This window comes from Danio rerio, chromosome 10 (assembly GCF_052040795.2).
Source record: "Danio rerio strain M-AB ecotype USA chromosome 10, GRCz13ab, whole genome shotgun sequence".
Classification (NCBI taxonomy): Eukaryota; Metazoa; Chordata; class Actinopteri; order Cypriniformes; family Danionidae; genus Danio; species Danio rerio.
Window position 1 is genome coordinate 11,813,702 of NC_141030.1, and position 24,011 is coordinate 11,837,712.

Genomic DNA, 24,011 nt, shown 5'->3' on the forward strand with positions numbered 1-24,011 from the left:
AATCACTCATGTCTTGAGGTTGTTATGATGTGATTTACCTTCTATGTGTGATTTGATTAGACAGGAATCATAGGAATCTGTTTTTCTAATCCCCATAGACAAGAAAAAAAAACAAAGTAGTGACTGCAGGTTGAAGAAAAGTAGTGGAGTGAAGGTACCAATACAGCACTAAAAATGTACTCAATGGAAAGTAAAAGTACACATTTATAAAACAACTTACTAATTTACAATTCCTAACAAAAAAATACTCAAATATAGTAATTTGAGTATTTGTAATTTGTCTTTACACCAATGCATATGACACAATAACCATTTTATCTCGATTGTTTTTTCATAATTTTCATGGAGGCCATGCTAATTCTACACCCTTAAATGAGTAACATTATTTTAATTTTGGAGTGAATCAACACAATTTCTGGCCTCGCCACGGAAATAAAGTGTAACCACATGTTCAATTTTCAACAGTTCTAAAGCATTATAAAAACAAACTCTGTAAAGAATGGCCCCAAAAAGATTTAGAGTTGTTTTAATTTTATTTATATACAAAATACAGTTTCATTAGAAACACCAGAAAAAACAGCACTACAACTATCAGTGGAAAATATGTTAAGACATATTTTTTTTAAAAATCAAGCTGTCTGTCACAGAATTATGTACAAATGGCTTCCTGAAGAAGGTATTTTATAGGTTCCTAATATTTTGTTGTGGTCCAATGAATGGTCCAAACAAAAGAAGCGGGTCAGCTTTAGTCTGTGTCTGATGATTCAGAAGAGCTGCCAGATGAAGAAGACTCTGTGTCTTTCTTTTTCTGTTTCTTCTTGTGCTTCCTTTCTTTCTCTCTCTTCTCCTTCTTCCCTTTCTTCTTATTGCTCTTGTGCTTTTTCTTCTTTTTGCTCATTTCATCCTCCTCCTCATCACTGGATGAATAAGACCTGGAGGTATGAAAACAAGATAATCAAACAGGATGCTGATAATGATAGCTAAACAATACATAACATTCATAAACAGAAGAATTAAATAATTTTTCACAATAAATCAATGTAAGAGCAAATTTATTAAGAACGAGCAATTAGGGATGTCCTGATCAGTTTTTTTGCCCTCGAGTCTGAGTGACTTGTTTGTGAGTATCTGCCTATACTGAAACTGATCCGATACTTCTATAATGCCAAAAGAATAAAGAGCAAAAAAAAAAAAAAAAAAAAAAAAACAGATCCAGGATGTTATGTTATTTTTACATTCAAAAACTCTGTTATGAAACAGAGCACTTCTGTGTAGTAGCTTGAACAATCAAGCAATTAATAACAAATTCTTCACTTTTAGACTTTAGTGTAGCAGTAAATCTATTATAAAAACAAATAGCACCTCAACTTAAAATACCTGACATGCAATCCTAACTTTACATATCTCACAGATTGCTATGGCAATGTTGTCGTCATCAACTTTATGATACCTCCAGACCACAGGCATACTCGTGCTATATATATATATATATATATATATATATATATATATATATATATATATATATACACACACACACACACACACACGAGTCCTGAACGGGAGGTTACGTCCGATTCTCATCGAGTCTGAAACCACGTGAACGGGTCCAATTTCCGATCATGTGATCGGATCTGGACATCCCTACCAGCAATACCCTAAAACAGTGGTCACCAAACTTGTTCCTGGAGGGCCGGTGTCCAGCAGATTTTTGCTCCAACCCTAATCAAACACACCTAAACAAGATAATCAAGGTCTTACTAGGTATACTTGACACATCCAGGCAGGTGTGCTGAGGCAAGTTCGAGCTAAACCCTGCAGGGACACCAGCCCTCCAGGACAGAGATTGGTGACCCCTGCCCTAAAACATACATTTATTATAAATGTATCATTAAATGTATCATTGGATTTTTTTATTCTTTAAAATTATGACAAAATAAAAAGTCTACCTCTTTTTTGCTTTTCCACGTGATCTCTCCTTGCTTTTCTTTTTATGCTTTTCTTTTCTAGAATCTTCCTGTGAACCTGTGTAGAAAACACCAATTTTTACAAAACGATCTTACTGTGGCAAATGATCACTGCAAAATCAGGGCCTAACAGCAATGTCAGTATCCAGGTAAAGGAGTCACTGAAATGATAAAGAGCCAAGACAGAATCGGAGTCTAAAACGATGAATAAACCTTTTGAATGGCTGCCGAAAATCTTTTCTTTACTGAGGGCTTCCTGCTCCTCCTCATCGCTCTCCTCGGTGCTGGTGCTGCTCACGTCCAAAACAATATCCTTCCTTGGATCCACGCGAAGAAAGTTACGACATTCAAAGGTAAGATGACCAGCTGATCAAAGGAGATAAAGAATATATAGTTTGATTGTATTTCTGCATAGACACACTTGTAAGTACACATAAATGTAATTCAATCAAAACTTTAAATATGCATTTTGTAAAGATGGATAAGTTAAATCGATCTATAGAGATACATGGATAGATATACAGAAAACAAGAAATGTAACACAAGCCAAACGTCAAATATGTTCACGTTTAGACCACGGGTGTCCAAACTGGGTCCTGGAGGGCCGATGACCTGCATATTTTAGTTCCAACCCCAATTAAACACATCTAAACCAGCTTATCAAGCTCTTCCAGGAAGGTCTATTGAAAGAAGTTGGATCTAAACTATGAAGGACACTCCAGGACTGAGTTTGGACACCCCTGGTTTAGACAGATAAATGGGCAAACAAATCCAAATTCATATGAAAATGTTAAAATATGTATTTTTGTAGATAAACAGAAAAACTGTCAAAAGTAAACGTAAATTAAACTTTAAATATATATTTGTGTAAAGAAAGACAAAAAAAAAACGCCATCCAAACAACACTTCAAATAAGTATTTATGTATATATGTATCTGTGGATTTGTGTGTAGATAGAAAGATGGTACATGGATAGATGGACTATGATTCATTATCTTTATTTATTTACAAGCAGAAATATAGAAAAAAAATCTACTTATAAACTGAAATATTGTTGGAAAGAAACTACAGAACAAAAAAAAAGCAAAAACAAACAGTCAACTGTAAAGTTATGTTTTTGCCATACTCACGATAGCCACATCTTTTACATCCAGCTCTGATGTTGTCTTTATTTGGACCTGTTCATAAAAAGACATTTAATTCAATTTATATTTCCTTAAAAGTGTCATTTACATTGTTACATATATTCTGTATTGATCATATTTCATAATGGATTCATCTAGCTCACCATTTAAAACAATATCAAAGAAAGTATGTAGAATTAAAATAATGCGTCGTCATGAGATTTTATAAACATTATTAATCAGTAAACCGTAACTGTAAATGTAAAACATTCAGGAATTCAGGAACAACAGTCTGTTATTTAGGTAAATGTGTGCGATGTGAATGTCCAGACGAGCGAAGATAATCGTGCAGTGTTACTACCTAGAATAATCCAGAAGTAGCATATCAACAACAATCAGCAATGCTTATGGACAAACCCACAAAAGTATACCTGGGGCAGCCATGTTGAACTCGATTATAAATAGATAGAAATGATAACTTTCGTCGTATTCCGTCCGCCGCTTTTCAAAACACAAAACCGATCCGTCTGGTAAAAGAGTCCGGGTGGAAAGTGAACGAGTGCTCTATGGTACCATTTGGAGAACAGTTAATCCCTTCCATAGATGCATGAAAAATATGAATGTATTACGAAATATTAGCGCTAAAAAGATAAACGCAAGATGCTGCACTGAAAACCAATAAATATTGTCACGATAAGAGATAATTTGCCATATCTTTATGGTTTATCTGAATTTTGAGGTATTGGCTTAAGCAACAATTTTTGGGGATACATTTTTCTGAATAGAAAGACACAATTTTCACTCGCAGGACAAAATGTTTTAAAAAATGCCAACACTACAATACTATACTACACGCTATAATTCAAAGACGACAATATAAGTGGAGATTATTTTCGTGATGTGCCCTGAAGTTTTAAACTTTACACATAAAACATGGTCATATTAATTATAATGATTGCTTGTAAAAATAAAAACCTGTCTCTCAATGTTCTATAGTCTAAATGGTACGTTTATATTTACTCCGAGACTATAGGGGGCGATAAGGCCGAACAAAGTCTGCATGACGAATGAACGAAACTCTGCGGCGGCGTGACATGAAGCGCTTGTAAACAGAACATACTCGGGTACTTTATATCGGCTAGACGTGCTTCTTATGTTTTTGTAACATCTGCGCATATTCTGTACATTCTCTGTCATCAATGAAACCGTGGTGAGGGAAGTATACTCCAATAATACGCACTAAAGATGAGCAACATATATATTCAAGAGCCACCAACTAATGGAAAGGTGAGTTTCCATATCTCAAAATCATATTCATGATATATAATACTGCATATACACTAATCTGAGTCTGATTTTGCTTGCAATTTAAGTATTTTATTTACTTGCATTTTAATTATGAATTATGCAACGAATCAGTATTTTACGAGAACAAGCAAGTTAGTACCTTTATACATTTGTTCACGTATTTTAGAAACAGAATGGCTTATTAAACCTTTAAACTAATGCTTTAAAACAAAAAAAAAAACAAAAAAAAAAACAATGAAAAGGTTTACACACATGTACATTTAAGATAAAAGAATATTCTCATATGTAATACAGCTCATCAGGGTGAAATTCTAAAAACCTTTAAATTGGTGAGATCTTTACTCTTTAATAGTGATCTTTAATAGTGTGTATATAATATAATATATCTGACTACTTAAATAATACACAAGTGTTTAAGTTGTCATTCTAAAGCTCCCAATAATCTGTATTTAATAATAAAATGCTTCGGCGACGCAGTAGGTTGTACTGTCGCCTTACAGCAAGAAGGTCACTGGTTCGAGCCTCGGCTGAGTCAGTTGGCGTTTTTGTGTGGAGTTTGCATGTTCTCCTTGCGTTCGTGTGGGTCCACAGTCCAAAGACATACGGTACAGGTGAATTGGGTAGGCTAAATTGGCCGTAGTGTATAAGTGTGAATAAATGTGTGTGGGTGTTTCCCAGAGATAAGTTGCGGCTGGAAGGGCATCCACTGCATAAAAACGTGCTGGATAAGTTGACAGTTCATTCTGCTGTGGCGACCTCAGATTAATAATGGGACTAAGCCGAAAAAGATGAATGAATAAAATGCTTCATTTTATGAGATCCATTTAAATCTCTTTAGTTTTATTTTATGCATTAGATGTGATAATAAAGGCTTTGTATGTTTATTTTAGCAGTTTTTTCTATTAACAGTTTTTCCACTGAAAAAAACAAACTGTTATAGTGTAAAGCTTTACAGTAAATAAAGCTTTTGAACTAAACTGGTGTTTTCTCACAGGTCTTGCTGAAGACCTCTGCAGGTGACATAGACATAGAGCTCTGGTCTAAGGAAACTCCCAAAGCATGTAGAAACTTTGTTCAGCTGTGTATGGAAGGTAGGTGGATTCACACACAAACTCATGCACATATAAAAGGCAATGATTTTATTATAATCTTTTTGCACTATTCATCATATCAAGTCATCTTCATACATAGACATTTGCATTTTTGCCTGTTTTTAAGGTTACTATGATGGTACAATCTTCCATCGTATGGTGCCAGAGTTCATAGTTCAAGGAGGAGATCCGACAGGCACTGGAACTGGTGGGGAGTCTATCTACGGCCGGCCTTTTAAGGTTGTTGTTGTTTCTGTAAATCATTGGGTGCTTTGTATAATTACATTGATGATCTACAAGTTATTTTTGAAGAAAACAATTACACTCATACCTCAGTAAATTTGGCGTGTCTTGCTACTAATATCTCAATTCTTTGTGGTATATTCAACAAGGTGGTAGAAAGATTCGTCCATATTGACATTTTTTTGGCATACACTCACATGAATGTGAATCTCCACTTTCGGCACATGCTAAAGGTGCTCTATTGGATTGAGATCTGTTTTTTGTGGAGGTCATTTGAGTTTAGAGACTCACTGTCATGTTAAAGATACCAGCTTGAGATGATCTGAGCTTTGTGACAGGATGCGTAACCCACAGAACTGCTACTGATTGGATAATTTATCTTTTTGGACCATTTTGTGTAAACCTTAGAAATGTTTTTTTTCTTGTTAAAAATCCCTGTAGATCAGCTACAGAGTTTCTGAAATGCTCAGACGCCAACAACCATGCCACATTCATAAAATCCCCCTTCTTCCTAATTGTGATCCACAACTTAAAAGCTTATGATGTTTTTCTACTGGCCAGGAAATTAAAACTAGTTATTTCTAAGCCATCTTTTTATATAAATAATGTTGAAACAAGCCAAATATAGCTACATGCATGCACTTTTTTATTCAATATAACGTTTCTTTAAAATCAGTTTACAATTTAAAAAAGACAAATTGTTGTAACTAAAATTATGCACTAAAATCTGTCCAGATTGAAGGTTCCAGATCACCAGTTTACGATTCGTAAACGGAGCAGCCTCCTATTAAAGGAATGTTATTGTAAATATAATAATTAAGTCATATTAGTAAAAACAGTGTTATTAAACAGTATTTAAGTTTTATGGGGATGGATCAGGCCCGGATTGGCTAATCAGGAGGACCGGGAGAATTCCCGGTGGGCCGGTCTGTTTTTTGGCCGCGAGGGCCGGTGTCCCTAGCTGCTTGCACTCTCAGCAGTTACACTTTTTTTCTATTTATTTATTTGACCATATCTTTACTCTTTTTATTCATTATTTTGCCGCTCTTTTTATTTATTTTCTCGCAGCCCAGTGAGAAAGATGCAGCCTGCAGGATACTAACGTTAATGATGATGATGTAATGTAACTATCGACCCAAACAGCGGCACCTTAGTGAATATAAGAATTCGAATAAAATGAACAATACACCTGCTCAAATGATTCACTACATTAATAAATCTGACATAACTTGATCAGAAATCTAAAAATGGGAGAAAAAGATTGAGCCATCAAAAGAAAGTATTGCTGTGTCTTAAGGTACGCAAGTCATTAGTTATTTTTTACTCTCATAAGAATAGAGCCATTGTGGTCCAGTGGTAAGGACGTAGCCTTTCATTGCCGCGGACCCGTGTACGAATCTCACCTGCAAAGATTTTTTATTTTTTTTTCATTTTTATTGTTAAGGCATATAATACTGTTAGGGCTGTTGAACATTTGAATTTCTAAAGCAGCTGTTTTCTTGAAAAAAACGTGATAGTGCCATTAGAAACTGAATTGGAATCAGTCGTGAACTGAGGTGGGCCGGTCTGGCTTGAAACTCCAGGGCTGAAAATGAGTCCCACTCCGGCCCTGGGATGGATTCTCAGTGATCAGAAGATCAGAATGAAATACTCTCTCTGTTCTGAAAATGTCCTTCAGTCTAGATGAATACATATAAGCAGTCCACTGATTCAAATTAGCATTTGCTTAAAATGAAATTGAATCAAAACAGAAATGTTGTCCCTGTGTTATGTGCTCGATTTTATTAATTTAATAGAAACACAAATATTATAGTTTTCATGGCAGAGAGTATATTGCACATATTTTTAACACTTTTACGTCAAACTGAATAGCAGTCTACACTTATAAAAAATACTTATAGTAATTATAGTGAATACCGTAGTTTTTTTGAATGATACTATTGTGAAATGTATTATACTAAATATAACTGTATTTAATACTCTATAATAGTTCAAAGAATAATACATATTTGTTAATGAATGCTATCAGCATACTGTAGCATTTACTATAATGAACTAATAAACTAATAAATACTGTAGTATACTTTAGGTTTTACTACAGTAAACTGTAAGCTTTGGTTTGAACAGCAGATCCCACTGATCACGTTTACATGCCTAAATGCATTGAGATTCAATTTCTGTGAGCAGATAAAAGGGCTTATCTAATAAAGTGGCCAGTGAGTGTTTCTTTGTTTTGTGTACAAATGCTATTAGTCATTAATTGTTTTTTCCCAACTCAGGATGAATTTCACTCCAGATTACGATTCAATCGGAGGGGTTTGGTTGCTATGGCAAACGCAGGACCTCATGATAACGGGAGCCAGTTCTTTTTTACTCTTGGACGAGCAGATGAACTCAATAACAAACACACCATTTTTGGAAAGGTGACTTTTTAAAAATAATGACACATTAAAGTGTTTTTAGGGTTTGTAGTGTTATTTTTATTGCACCAAAAAAAAAAAAAACCATATATCATATACAACCATATAACATGAAAAATTTTTCTGAAAAAATAACATTTTCATTTCTATTTTCATACGCATAATGTGTCAAAATTCTGTTTTTGTTTTTTTATTTTGCTCTTTTGGCCGCAGGTCACTGGAGATACAGTGTATAACATGCTCAGGTTGGCAGATGTTGCGTGTGATGGTGATGAGCGACCTCTTAACCCTCATAAAATTCGATCCACAGAGGTTTGTTTAAACCCATTCCTGCTGTAAACATTTTCTGGTTTATGTTTTTATACAGAATGATTGTATTTTGCCCAGGTCTTGCATTCTCCTTTTGATGACATCATTCCACGTGAGATTAAAGGCAAAAAAGAGAAGAACAAAGATGAAGCGAAGAAGTCACAGTCTAAAGCAACCAAGTATGGAGCCCTTGCACCTTTACAATTTTCTTTCTTTCTTTCTTTCTTTCTTTCTTTCTTTCTTTCTTTCTTTCTTTCTTTCTTTCTTTCTTTCTTTCTTTCTTTCTTTCTTTCTTTCTTTCTTTCTTTCTTTCTTTCTTTCTTTCTTTCTTTCTTTCTTTCTTTCTTTTAAAAAGACCAGTGACAAAAAAACACATTGACACACTTTCACAATGCATGTAATGTCTATAGAATTAAGCATTCTTAACCTTTTTGATTTGAAATTCACCTTTTGACAGTCTTGTATAATAACAACAAAAGCTGTGTTTTAAAACGTATAAATGAGTATCATTGATTATTATATTACTACTTAGGGCTGCATGATTCTTTAGATGTAAAATAAAGGTTAATGTGAATAGGCTATTATTATTGTTAAATCTCAAACATATCTTCACCTTGGAATTATAAGGTTCTAACTGCGTTCTGAATGATTTTAAGATGTTGAATTTCAAAGTTTTTGCAATTCATATAGCAAACAGTATGTGTGCAACAACAAAAAAAAAAAAATGTAAACAGCTAATAAAAAAACATCCCATATTGTAAATAATTTGTCATTTAATAAGAATATGTCAATAACTCAGTTTTGACAAAAATGTCAGATTGAACCTTATCATTCTAAAGTGATGATATGGTAAAACAACAATCATAATATTAGGCCTATGTGTTGGTCTGCTGTTGCTTAAAATGCTAAATTTTGTACAGTCATTATGGTGGACCTGTGTCCTATGTCCTGTTTGTTAATTCACAGTAAAATAATGACATCAGAATACAACTATTCATAATTATAAAACTGAATTATTATGTTTGAGACATGTGCTTGTCATTTGTCATTGACAGCATTATTAAACCATTTGACCACAGAAATGACATTTCTCTGTGAGTTATACCTTATAAATACATTATGTAACACTTAACGCCATTTGAAAGTGTTTATGTTCCTGTAAAGACTTGTGTGACTGCTTTTAAGCTTCTCTCCTGACCTTGAAAATATAATGTATATATATTGTTGATAATATATATTATTGGTAATATAATAAATATAATGTTTATATTGAATTAAATTTTCTTAAGCCAGATAAAAAAATTGATTTACAGAAAGTAATTACTTGTATTAGTTGATGTTTTTTTTGCTTATGATTGGGTTTTTCAAATGCATTTTTTTAGATTTGTAATATTTATAAATGGTTGTAATTTTAAATTCAAAAGCTTTCATTTTATTGTAGGAATTTCAGCTTGTTGTCATTTGGAGAGGAGGCCGAGGAGGATGAGGAGATGGTCAATCAAGTCAGCCAGGTAGCTCTTTGTCCTATGAAAAAAATGCCTTGTCCAAAGTCATTATTAATATGAAAGAAAAAGAGCAGTAGCTGCTTTCAACATGTCCTTTCTTGCAGACCATGAAAGGGAAAAGCAAAAGCAGTCATGACCTGCTGAAAGACGATCCCAAGTTAAGCTCAGTTCCAGTTGTTGACAGGTTGGGAAAAAAACCAACAACCACCACCCAGACTTTAAATAAATATTTGGATATATTATATATTTTAATGCATTAAAGTTTCAAGGATAGATTAATTAAGCAAATTATGCAGCTATAAGCCAGATTTTTATATTTATTTTAATAGTTTTTTTAAAGAGTGATTTGTTTTGTGTGTGTGTGTTTAAAGGAACCAAGGAGGAGGTGATTTTGAGGTACGTTCTCTTTTGCTTGTGTTTCATTCTATTATTTCCAATAATATCACACTGACTCTTTACTGTGGATTTTAGCATACCCAGAAACACACTGAAAACTTCTTTCTTGTTTTCTTGACCCATAACTTATGAATATGTAATTTGATATTATGAAGCAGAAATGTGTTGTAGTCAAAATGCTTATAATGCCCAGTGACATTTCACAGTTTCCAATTGTTAATGATTTGTTTTTTAACATGACAACCAAAATTAATTAAATACTGAAGGTAGATATGCAAATGAAGTAGTTTTGACCTCACTACCAGGAAATTAACTGATTTATCAATAAAGTCTTGTAAACAATATTTTACTTACATTTCTGGGTTATCAGTTTGTTTGTGTGCATGTTAATGTGTGTCTGTTATCCATCACAGGATTCAGATGATAATGAAGATGATATGGAGGACAACAGTGATCGTGAAGCAGAGAAAGCGAAGGTCAGAGAGAACATCGCAAAGAAGCTGAAGAAAGACAAGACGGATGAGGAGAAGTCCAGTCAAGACTTGGTGAAGAAGACCTCGCGCAGGTATGGCAGTCATGGATTTAAATGTACTTCCTTCACAATCATTAGAAAAAGATGAATTTGTACTACATCCACCATTTGTCATTATTACATGACCCACCCATGATAGTTACAGACATACTACTCAACTAATACTGCTAATGGCAGCTATATTGTGGGGCGTTATGCAATTTCGCAAGTTGTTACTCTGCATTCAAATTAAAGGCGGCGAGAGCATCCAAGTTTGCTCTGACTGCCCTGGCGACAATGCTGTCTGTTTTCACTGCTCCGGTGGTGAGAGCATCAAAATTCGCTACATTGATCTTGTATTTAAAGGGGTCGTTGCAACATATCAGCAATCACTTACATTCCCACATAAAAATTGTGCTTTCTAGTGTGAAATTGTTGTGCACCTTTTATCAAATTCATGTAACTATGGAGGATCCAGTTGTTGCATGTGGTGTGGCTTTGCTCCACTTATCCAATATATGTCCATATGTCTGAAATATTCTGAGACAGTAATACTGATTTGTACTGTCGTTAGTTAGCATAAGATTGCCGTTTAAAAAAACATATATAATATTAATGCACATCAGCACGCCAGTAAATTTTTTTAATTTAAGTCCCTGTAAAAAATAATTTTAAATCCGGCTACTGCAATACTCAAACCTTTAAGAACAACTGTGGTCGTAACCAAAGTTTACAGGATTTTGTTTCTGGACTCCTCTCAAGCGGTGGACATCTACATTGCGATTGCTTGCTGGTTGTTTCTAGATCGGATATGGATGTGGCCGGAAGGTAACAAGATAATAACATCTTGATAATAATATATATATAATAATATTTATATTATTTATAAAATTTCCCATTTGTTGTATTTTATTAACAGCTACCCCCATCCCAACCCTAAACCCAGTCGTCACAGTAACGTAAAAAGAGTAGTTGTCATGACTGTAAAATAAATCACAATGTTGAATAAACATTCATATAGAATGAATTCTAGGAAGAATGAATTGATAGGATGAATTGCGCTCTCTCTCTCTCTCTCTCTCTCTCTCTCTCTCTCTCTCTCTCTCTCTCTCTCTCTCTCTCTCTCTCTCTCTCTAACACACACACACACACACATATTGCTCCTGCAATTTATTCAGAAATTTACTCCCACACTGTAAGAAATCTTGTCGGCTCACGCAGTATAGCAGCGGGAATGCAGAGAGCTGTAATCGGGCCATAAAAATTATACCCGATGGGGCCCGAGACCGACAGGCACATTTTGATTGACAACTTTTTAAAGCCCGAACCTGTTTACAGCCCGACATTATACAAATGTGCTCATGCACACAGCTCTTTTGCATTTTTTTCAAGAATGAGTCATTTATATGTTTTAACATAATTTATTCGTAAAAAACGTAGACTATATGCTACTTGGAAGTTGGAACAAAGAAATAAAATAAGTCCTCTGTAACATCTCAGCACTCTAAATAGGTCTAGGTACATGCACTTAGCCTTTAAATTGGCTAACACACCAATGAAAAGAAGTCTTGCTTAACAAATCAAATTAAAATAAACTCTAAATGATGACAGGTATTTTGGCAATAAAAAATTAAGATAAGGGCTCTGCAAGATTTATTTCGCAACTTCTCTTCACAATCTGGCATTAAAGGGCACCTATGGTAAAAAATCTACTTTTCAAGCTGTTTGGACAGATCTATGTGTTGGTATAGTGTATAGACTGCCATACTGGGGTGATATGAACACACCCAGTCCTTTTTTTTCAATTTAACTACAAAAAAAGGGTCGGCCAATTGGAGCTGTTTTCAAATCGATCGCACCATTACGTAGGTGTGCGATCCCCCCGCCCACCGAATTGATTGACAGCTGCGCGCATTAACATGTTCCGGTAGTCACGTGTATATGTCAACAAGACCAGACAGACATACGCAAAGCAACCGGGAATAAAAGCTCTGTTCTGTTCGCTAGGATCAGCAATCATCATCAAATGTGATTAAGAGTAAGTTTCACATGTTTAAAGTGTTTTAAAACAGAGTATGTGTGTAATTAATTACAGCGTTTTACTTCAGCTTTACTTCATCAGCACAGCCGCGTGTCAGAACAATTATAAAAGAAGACGCTTCAATCCCGGTTTATGGAAGTTAAATCAGGTTTATTTTTTACATTAGCATAACAGATATCCACACAGCACTTGAGGTTAACCTTAACTAAGCTAAGTTCTTACTGTCTTACTCTAGTTCTTACTGTAGTATCTCACAAACGCTACGTGAGACCTTCTTCCTTTAAGTCTGTCTGTTGTCTGACGCAGCTGAGGGAGGAGGCATGTAGAAACAGTGGGCAGGAAAGACTCGGCTTAAAGGCGCAGTACGACAAAACCACCCCCTGCTGGAAATCAGTATAAAACAGCATCTTGTAAAAGGTATAATGAAAAATCTGATGGGTATTTTGATCTGAAACTTTATATACACATTCTAGAGACGCAAAAGACTTATATTAAATCTGAAAAAAGGGGTAACCTAGGTGCCCTTTAAGGCGACAGTGAAGCTGAATATTAAAAGAATTTTGCCAACATAGCCTGTCTGTCTACATTATGATTCTATGGTTTAATCAATATTCATTTATAATTTAAAAACCCTTTACTCACCAAGATTAGGCTACGTGTTTTTGTGGAGGAACATTATTAAATCCACTGGTTTTAGTGCAATCCTGCTCTCAGGACCGATGGTGCGTCCCAGCAACACCGAACACCCTTTCCTGCTGCTACAGGCCGAAATGCAGAGTTCTGATCTGGCTAATTTTGCAAATTTTGGGTTGTTTGTTCATCTTCTACCAGCCAGGAACATCCATTTAATTTTCCATGACAGCAGTTTCAATGAAGCGAGTCACCCCGTCTTTTTACCTGTCAGCTTGGGGTTTGTGCTCTACCGTAATACGCAGTGTATGAGCGACCGCCGAAATACCTTGGCGGCTAGAATGACTATTCCTTCTGAACTAGTGACTGGCTTGATTGCCGTCAAAATTCTCTTCTTTTTAACTTCTTCGTCATCATTTGTTTCACCTGCAGGTATGGATTTTAATGCAGGAATTTTGATTTTTTCACACTGTCCCGTGATGACAATCACGCATACGTTTTTGTAGGCATTAAATAAAGGATATTTATTATTTTTTGATGGTATAACAGTATTGAAACTGACACCATTGCTATTTTTAGATCCCATGGTATACCATAATACCGTAATACCGCCCAAGCCAAGCCAGCTGCGTATATGATCTAGACTTCACCTTGCTTGCAACTAAACGCGTCATAGCTCATTACCGTAAAGTTGATTTGATTTCAACTCCCCTCGACGCCCAAACCAGCGAAGATGAGCCATGCTGCTTATCGCTGCTAGCTCCCATTGCAAATGAATGACTTCCAGCTACTTTGATGTTCTTGCCACCTTCGGTGTGATCACAGTTTTCACTGTAAAAAAAAAATCTTGCCACCTTTTTTTTTTTTTTTGTTGAAACAAATAAACGTTTCTGGTCATCTCAACCTAAATCAATTAAACTGCCTTAAAGTATTAAATTGCTTTATGTGTTCCAGAAGTTTCTATTGGGAGCCTGAATTTGTCATTGGTTTTCTGTACAGCAGGCGTGTTCATTGTGAAGTCTTAAACCTGAACTAACCAATCAAGGACTGTGTTCTGTTGTGAATAGCTCATTATTATAGAGTGGGACACACTAAGTTTGCAGTATGTGATTAGTGTAGCGAGAGATTCTATTGGCTGTTTAGCGTTGAATCAGTGAGTGAGAACAAAAAAAAAAACAAGCAAACAATGCAATGCATTATTATATTATTAGACATATTTGAACAAGCGAATCCCATTGTGGTGAGCGAGAAGTTCTGTCAAAATGGTGAAGAGTTTTGCAAAAGTGACCTAAGTACTGAGAAATGTGTCCTAGCGTCTAAAACGTTAAAGGAATCCAAACACAACCAATGCCTTAACACTATCAAAGCTTGACAAAAATCTTTTAAATACATTTTTTTGAAGTTGGAACAAGTCTAATCCATCTCTTCTGTGCCACCACTGCAAAAACTCAATAACCTCTTCCCTTCTGTTTAATTCTCTAAACGATTTAAACCAAATTGACACAAGATCTTACTTTCCCAGAAGGCTTGTGCACCTGTTAAGACCTCTGGCAGCATGACAGAAGCTAATCCATTCAAAGGGTTATTTACAAACACTAAGAGATTAAAATCAATCCTGTACTGGATTCACCACCACCCCAGAAAAGTTAACAAAAGAGAGACATTATACTACTTGCGAGACCTTGCCAAAATCACGTTTTAGGACTAATTGGAGTCAGTTTTAATGCAGTTTGGCAAACACTCACATAACTTGTTTATTATAATTCATTGTGTGTTAATAGAAAAGCATGTATCACCCTTTTCAAAATCATTATTATAGAAAGAAATTAAAAGTTCAGATGCAAAAGTCGCTAAACGTCATTTTCAAAAATAAGATGATGACACTGAGAGAATGCTTAAGGCACACAGTACACCATCAACAAAAAGATTTTCTTCTAATCATCAAAATGGCAGCGTCTGCGCATTCAGAATTAACAGTTTGTTGGAAAAAGCAGCTATACCTAGACAGCAAAAGCGGCTGTATCCCTAGAACCAATCAGAAAGCGCGAATCAAATTATTTTCAATAGCTATGTTTCCATCCAAAAATGCGAATAAACTTTATGCACAAAAATGGATTACCGCATGAAATATGTGCGAATAAGGCAGCGTTTCCATTCAATGAGTCAAAGCGAACAAAATTGTCACTTGCTGGTTATCTGGCGCCAAATATCAACTGTAAAAACTGAATTTGCTGCAGTAAGAGAAGCTGCATTAATCTTTGCTTCATCTAATAAATGACTTGCGCCTCAGTTCTGTTCACGCAGTGAACGTGCGGTGGCGTTCGAAGGTGTCAGACGCAGATTACAGACGCTCTTTATTCTGGAGGTCATTAATAATATAATAACACTAATACTGAATCGGTAAGGCGTTTTAGATTGACCAAAACAACATTTCAGGTATTTTACATTGTGCTCAGCCTGCTGGTTTATCCATTCGCACACATTTTCATCATCACATGAACTCTTATAACAAAATCACATGACCTTTTTTAATGCACATACTGAAATTTGTGCGGTAAAATTGTTTTCAACATAGTTTATGCGCATCTTTTCTTATCGGATAAAAAGTTTATCCTACTCAGTTATGCACCTAAGTTTTTTATGCACATTTTCAAAATTTATACTCATCATGACGTTTCCATCAACCGTTTTTTTTATGTACAACCGTTTTCACCTAAAATAAGTGGATGGAAACGTAGCTATTGTAGTAACGCGCTGATCAGCCGGCTTTTCTGATGAGTTTAATTCTGCTTTCAATTTCAATTTTAAAAGATGGATTTTGATAAACTGGATGAGCCTGTCTGAGTGTCAGTGAGTGGCAAATAAAAACGTTCCTTACCTAAAAACTGTACATTATAAGAAAAAGAAACCACAATGTACAGTCAGAAGTGTAGCATGCATTCATAACGTGTTTTTTGCACAGCGACGCTACTTTGAATGAGTCTGATTTACTATATATTAAATGGCAACTAGCATTTCATGAAAGACAAAGTTAAGAAATGCTTTCTTTTATCCCACATAGATGCTATGAGGATAAACAAGAGACCAAGACCTTTATGGAGCTAATAATATGGCAAAGCAATCTGAATTTGATTTGTGTTCACTTGAATTATTGACAATTGTAATTTAACAAATCAGAATTTTTATATGCCCTTAAAATTGTTTTGAATTTGAATTTCTTAATTAGAATTTTCTAATTTGATTCTGAATTTCATAACTTGAATATTTAACATCTAAAATTTAAGACAACTGAATTTTTCAAGGCTGAATTTTTTATAGTTGTGTTTTCAGAACTTCAGTTTTTTTTGTGTTCTAAATTCCTAGACTGCAGATGTAGAGTTTGTAAAAATACAGTTTAAAATGTTTAAGATGGAGAAATTCAAAACATCAAATTTACTATCCTAAAATCCAAAACCAGAAATTCAGATTGTGAAATTCCAGATTCAGCAGAAAGTAGGGGTCATCAACAGGGAAGAGTAGACAATCACAGAAAAGTCAAATTAAAGTTAACTCACCTCTGCTTGATTCATGGTTATGGACGAGTTAAATGGTGCAAAATATAAAAATGGGATGTTTAGGGGGATCTGGAAATAGGTAAAAAATAAACGTTGCTTTAAGTAAAAAAAGGCTGCTTTTTGTTTCAGGTCACTTACAACAAACATTATGTTGAAAACTCTTCAAGTGGATTTCCCTGTACTCTATTCACAACAATAAATACTTTTTAACACCTCTTATGTTGTTACCATTTGAAACAAAGTTCTTAGCACTTAACCATGGAGGTTAACAAGAAATCTCTGAGCGAGTCATTCATAGTGAGTCACTTAATTAATTTATAAATGAGCCTATTCAAACAAATCTGAATGAACAATTTAGTGACAAAAAGAGAGATTTGGCTCCACTCATTGGACATTTTTTTTCAATGTATTTTAGCCAAAAATAATGTAATGTTTTTTAAATATATGGAAAACATCAATATTCAAGTTATGAAATTAAAATTAAAATTAAGAAATTCAAATTCAAAACCATTTTAAATGGCATATACCAATTCAGATTGATTAAATTACAATTGTCAATAATTCAAATTAATACAATTCAAATTCAGATTGTTTTGGCATATTATTTGCTCCATAGACCTTAACTATGGTGAGTGAATGAATGACAGCTTCAAAAATTGTCTGAGACATCCTTTTTTTGCCCAATAGACCTTGTGTTTTATTGTCTAAGGTTAGCTATTTTTTAGCAGATTAATATAATGTATAAGACTTTATTTAAATTACTTCATATTATGTGTCTGATAAGCTTTTTATATTGATGGACAATGCACAGATATTGATGTTTCATAATACTTCACATTATTTGAATCTACTAAGCAGAAATCAGAAATGACAACAGATTGTTAAGATTTAATTAATGTTAGTTTTAATGTTATTGATTATTGCATTTACTTGACAGATTTTATTAATTCATTTTTTTCTTTTGCTTTGTCCCTGGTTTATCAGTGGTTACCACAGCGGAATGAACCGCCACTTACTTGACAGATTTATATATATTTTTTGTTTTAGGTGTTCAATGTTTGGCAAAATAGTTTGTAATTACATCTTTAGTGGTTTTGTCTCAATAGGTGGATTTGTGATTTTTGTAAAAAAGCACTGGTGGATTTAGCTAGTTTTGACGAAAAAGAAAATTTAACATGTTAAAAAAACAAAGAATTGTCTAAAGTGACATTTTTGAAAAAAGTTATTTTATTTACTAGCTAATAACCTTTTCATTACATATAAAACGAAACTTCTGAACCTAATGAGGAGCCTGATAGAAAATGCTCATTTACAAGAAAAGAGGTCAGATAGATTTAGAGAGTTTTGCATCTATACTCTTCATATATAAAAAGTAAAGAAAATATATGTCTTAGCCAGTAATTTGTAAATGACCAAAAAAGATTTAAACAGAACTGACAATAACAGAGTTGACATTTACCGCCATTTTGTGCTTCTGCTCGGTATTTTAACCTTGAACCTGATAGTACATGGCATAGACTCTTTTTATTTATTTTTTTACTCCAATTACAATTAATACCGAAAATAGATGTTTTATTGTAAATGTTTATTAGAGTAAACATACTATAAATATGAACATTTTATATCAAATGTCCATAAATTCACATACAAACATTATTTTTAGAGATACCTTGAAATAATTAGTTTTAATAAAGTTTTGGATTTGCAGAGTTTGTTTGGGACATGCAAGATGTACACACAATTCTAGAATCTAACGGCCTGTTCACACTCATGTTTTTGTCTTTTGGTTTATTTGGTATTGACCAAAAATGAAAATGCACAGTAAATTCTGATACTACTTCTGCTTATTTTATGAAATGTTTAAAGAACATATAAATTTGCAGAGGTGTCAAATCAAGACTAAGATATCCTTTGTCTCGCACACAAACAAAGATATATTTACTATTCCTGTGTTGAGCTATACAAGTACATATAAACTAAATGAGAAAACCAGGTATGCTTGAATATTCAGTTGTTTTTATAATCATATCTCATGACATCATGGTCAGGTTTGTGTTCGTTTAGATATCTTTAGTCAGTGTTGTGCATATATTTTAATGAAATCACACCAGAGTTGTTTAGAAGTGCAAGTTTAGGGCTCTGGAGGATTGTGGTCCTTCATGAATTGATCTCCCTTTGTCCAGGTAATGTCAACAGGGCAGTTAAAATGTCGTCCAGCAGAAGGCGCTGTTGAATTGTAAACACCTCACAGGTTTTCTCCTCAGGGATGTGGACGAGTTCCTTTGGCATCAGTGCCACAAAATGTTTTATGTGTTCTTTCTGTTCTCCTGTATTTGGGCTGCACTTTTATACCTCTTTCCGTTTTCAAATAGATTTACTTATTCCAGTTTAATATGACAACTTTGTGAACTAAAACCTTTATTTTATTTATGAACAGAACACTATATTGTTTACTGTTACTGTTTTTTGCATGTCCATTTAATAAGAAACTGATTTATTCCCTCCATCTAAAGAATGTCCTTTTTCAGTCAGCATTGCATCTGGCAACCTGAAAAACAATTGTGCTTGATTTAAACAATTGTAAAGAATTTACTACAAGTAAAATAGTATACCTATATTGTGTTTTTATAAACTATATATGGTTTTGGTTTTTACCATACCAACTACGCATATGTATGCGTTTGATGATTTGTCAAATTTATTTTATTTTAAAGAAAGCACAGGCTATTTTTAGCTTGATCATATAAAAAACTCATTTAAGAGACCTTAAATTAAAATGGACATGACACTATAAAAACTGTTCACCTAACAGAAAAACAAGGCAAATATTACAGTAAATTTGACAACTGGAAACTTAATTCCTTAAAGTGTAATGGTATGTATATGATGAGTAATAAGCATCAATAAACAAGATGATTGGGTTTACAAAGGCAAATGTCTTATTTTGCAGGCCCTCTTAACTGAAGTTTTTAAAAAATAGTTTTTAAGTGCATCCATAATCATTGTACTCTGTCAATATACAAGGTGCATCCAGAGACTTACCACCTAAGAGTTGGTCTGCATCTGAGACACAACATAGAGTATCTCTGTGTGGTCATGTAAATTGATTTTGGGAGATATTATGTTGGGTCTAATTGGTGTACTTCAGGGAGTAAAATCCTTTTGAATGCATGCTCACTGTTTTGCTGGCTGGATTTAATTTACAATGGATTTTGTACATTAATAAATAGAGCTACATTGACATGTTGTCAAGCTTTGATCCGAAAACTGAGGAGATTTTTTTTCACAGATGTGTATTCACCTAATTAACAGGCATAACATCAACCTATTAAAACCATAAACCATCGCAATGTCATATTTAAGTCATTTTTGTCATTTCATGTAGTGTTTTAAATGGAATTAATTCAAATAACTAGTACAGATAACTACAAATTTATTCTTGATTCTATATTTGACTTAAAAATGAAGAGGATCACCAAGTGAAAATGCACAAAGCTCTGAATAACAGTTAAATATGGTATTGGTGCCATATATTTATGACAATATCATTTGTTTTATTTTAATTTGTTAGCTGATATTATCTAATGTCATTCACTTTGCCAAACAAACAAACAAACAAACAAACAAACAAACAAACAAACAAACAAAAGCAGGACTCATCAAAATAGCAAAACAAATCTTTTTATAGTTAAGTAAATATCACAAGCAAGATTGCTGTTTTTTCCAAATATGAAATAACATTTTGTTGAATAACAGTTCATTTTACATTTCAGTTCAAGTTACATTTTAACACAACATGTCTATTTTCTCTGTTTCTCCAATGAAAACAGTTCTAAACTAAATTAAATCAAAACATTTGTGCATTTCAGAGCAACACTGCAGCATTTTATTCCTGATTTAATCAGTTTTTTTTTAATAATTGAGTGATTGAATAACTCAATCAACCTTTCATATAGTTGGCAAGTTGCTGTGTTTTTAAATAAACCAGCCATTATGAATGAATAGTTTAAATGAATGATTCCAATGAACCACACATCAAGACAGGGACCTGCTGACAGTTGTATTAACGTTGTATTTATATATCCATGGCAGACTTAAAGGGCACCCATTTTACCAATTTTGCAAGATGTAAGATAACCCTTTGGTGTCTCCAGAATGTGACAGTAAAGTTTCAGCTTAAAATACCAGATATATCAGATTATATATTATAGCCTCCAGAATTTGCTCATTTTAGTGTCTGAATACTGTGTAGTTGTTTTTGTAGCCTGTAGCTTTAAATGTAAATTTACTTCTTCTCCCCGCCCACCGTTTCCACGTGCATGTCTATTTCTTCTGCATTACATCAGATAAACAGCAGTCAGTGTTAGAGAGACTCGGATGAAGCTGAAATTCAGCTCATTAGTCAAAAATACAAAGCAAGTTTATTTGATGTATTTGTGGTGGAGTTTATTCAAGCCTTTCTGAAATGTTGAGTCTCACACATGTTGAGTCTCACAAGTGCTGTTAGCAGTACATATATTGGCGTTTACTGACAATATGGGGCAGTGGTGATTATAACAGTTAAGAATTACATTGCAACATGTTGCGGTGGGCCTCAAAATCACTGGATCCTATTTTAACGTCAGGAAATTAAAACAAAAAAGGGACTGATTATATCACTCTAATATGACTGTGGACACACTGTACCTACGCACAGTTCTGTTCAAGCAGTTTACAAAAGATGATTTTCATCATAGGTTCTCTTTAAATCAGCACAAAAACACACTTTGCATTTATTGTTTATAAAAACACTGAGATGCAACTTTTATAATGCATTGAGTTTGCAGATCAGACAACTCACTATGATCTCAGCAGGTTGTCTGGTTGAGCAGACGTCTGGTTTCTGATGAGTAAAGAGCAGTGACGCCTGCAGTGGAGCAGAACTGAGGCACAGTTGCTCATCCTCAAAGGACCCGTTTCAGTGGCGCGGACAGGTCCCTCAAGGTGAAGCAGATTTCTGGCTCACAAATCCCAAATCTCTGCCACAGCAGGGCAAAAAAACGTCTCCCTCCTGCCAACCTGCTTCTCCTGCTGTGTCATTTTCTGTCTTGCATTAGAGAAATTGTAAACATGCCTATGGAATATTTTTATTAGAAAACTGTGAACGTCTCTGGAGCTGCATCTTTTTTTTTTAGTCGAGCTATTGTTGACTTTGCTCTGCGCCCAAAGATGCTTCATATCCTTGCATTTATTTTGCTCAATTACAAAAACAGAGACTTTACTTAAGGTTGGTTGGAAAATTCTGAAACAAATGAGAGTGATGAATCCCTGAAAAAGAGCAGCAATAATGACCTAAAGGAATAGACTCCGTAATTTAGTCAAGGGTCTGTTCTGGTTGTATTTAATAATATAAAGAATTTTTGATGCACAACGAAGTGTTTTCATTGTTTATTTATTCTAAAGTGGCCAGAGTGATGGTAAGTTTGTTGTGACGGATAATTTCTTATCAAAAGTCTCATATATAGGCTATGTTTGATACTATTTTGTTTGAATAAAAATAAATGCAAAAATAATATGTATGTACATCATAGAGATTTGCCAAAAAAGTTTAAAAATGTTATCTAATTATTGATAATTGTTATGAACATTAGATAAATGTATTAGATGAACACAACAAAAATACATTTGGATGAAAAAAAATTGCAGCTAAAAAAACGAAATCATTTGGACTTTAGGTACACAATAATACTGTTCAGCAGTTCTGCATAAATTGCTAAATAATTGAAAACACTTTCAAACCAGGTAATTTTATAGTAATCTTTTCACTTTCACATGTGACACTATATTACTATGGAATGAATCCATTTTCTTTCTTGAAAGTTGTGCAAGGCTTCATTTTTCTTAAGTGGGTGTCTGCGGGGTCTTAAAGTATTAAAATCAATGTAGAGAAATTTAAGGCCCTTAAAAAGTATTAAGAAGTCTTAAATGATATTTTGCAAGCTAATAAATTTCATTTTTAATTATGCAATGTGGTTGAATGCAAAATTTTGCCTGAATTAAATCTGTGAACATCAGGATGCTGTGTAGTTTAAGAAATCAATCAAATCCTACTAGATTTGACATCATGCTGTTTTGTTTACTGCAGTAACCAAGGCAACACTCTTATTTCTGGTATAGTTTAAAAACTATAGTGAGACGCAATTCAGCGGTATATCCTTGACAAGCTGTCTGACGTGCACTGCTCTCGGGGGTTTTGTGCTCAAAGCACCCGCTGATTGCTAGAGCTCAGACGTGCGCATATGCTGTAGTGCATGCCAGAGTGGATGTGTGTTTGTTTGTGCTCAAGTGATGTGCGTTTTCAGCTGTATAGTGAGGAAGGAGGACTTTTCAGAAATGCTAGTTGAAACACCAGTGTGAATGTGGATCACTTTAATTCTAAAATGCCATTTTAGAACTAAGACGTACTAGTGTAAACAGGGCCTGAGTGTGTATTTTCATGAGCGGGTTGCTGCTGTGACGGAGGCGGGGCGAAGTCTATCTACCCATCTCTACAACACATGCAAATAGCGCAGAACACAATGCAATAAGTTACAAACCTGGCTGCTTAAAGAGCCTGCAGTTTATTTTTGTTTATTTTAAATGAATGGTTATACAGTTGTTTGTTTGTATATTTTTGGAATATTTGAATCCTTATAAAAAAATGACAAATTGGGAGTAGGCCTCAGGGAAGACCCAGGACACGCTGGAGGGACTATGTCTCTCGGCTGGCCTGGGAACGCCTCGGGATCCCCCCGGAGGACCTGGAGGAAGTGTCTGGGTAGAAGGAAGTCTGGGGTTCTCTCCTAAGACTGTTGCCCCTGCGACTCGGCCCCGGAGAAGTGGCAGAAAATGAATGAATGAATGGTTTTACTCTTAACATGAAGTAGCTAAAGG

General features: G+C 34.4%; 2 protein-coding genes across 5 annotated transcripts in view; one reads left to right on the forward strand and one right to left on the reverse strand.

The window, feature by feature from the left end:
- Positions 1-500: 500 nt before the first annotated feature.
- srek1ip1 (SREK1-interacting protein 1) lies at positions 501-3,633 on the reverse strand. Its single transcript, NM_001037672.2, is given in 5 exon segments — positions 501-932; positions 1,950-2,025; positions 2,181-2,333; positions 3,098-3,145; positions 3,523-3,633. Coding segments are annotated over 5 exon segments (477 nt in total). The 5' UTR covers positions 3,536-3,633; the 3' UTR covers positions 501-745.
- A 527-nt stretch (positions 3,634-4,160) lies between these two features.
- The window catches only part of cwc27 (CWC27 spliceosome associated cyclophilin), a 109,355-nt gene continuing 89,504 nt past the window's right edge, over positions 4,161-24,011 (forward strand). Inside the window, exons 1-11 of one of the 4 annotated variants that reach the window (XM_087269122.1) lie at positions 4,161-4,378; positions 5,394-5,490; positions 5,618-5,730; positions 8,013-8,156; positions 8,367-8,465; positions 8,541-8,641; positions 9,904-9,973; positions 10,072-10,151; positions 10,339-10,363; positions 10,777-10,928; positions 21,951-22,502. In XM_087269122.1, the coding sequence (XP_087125248.1) occupies positions 4,337-4,378; positions 5,394-5,490; positions 5,618-5,730; positions 8,013-8,156; positions 8,367-8,465; positions 8,541-8,641; positions 9,904-9,973; positions 10,072-10,151; positions 10,339-10,363; positions 10,777-10,928; positions 21,951-21,966 (939 nt within the window). In that variant the 5' untranslated portion in view covers positions 4,161-4,336 and the 3' untranslated portion in view covers positions 21,967-22,502. 4 annotated transcript variants of the gene reach the window in all.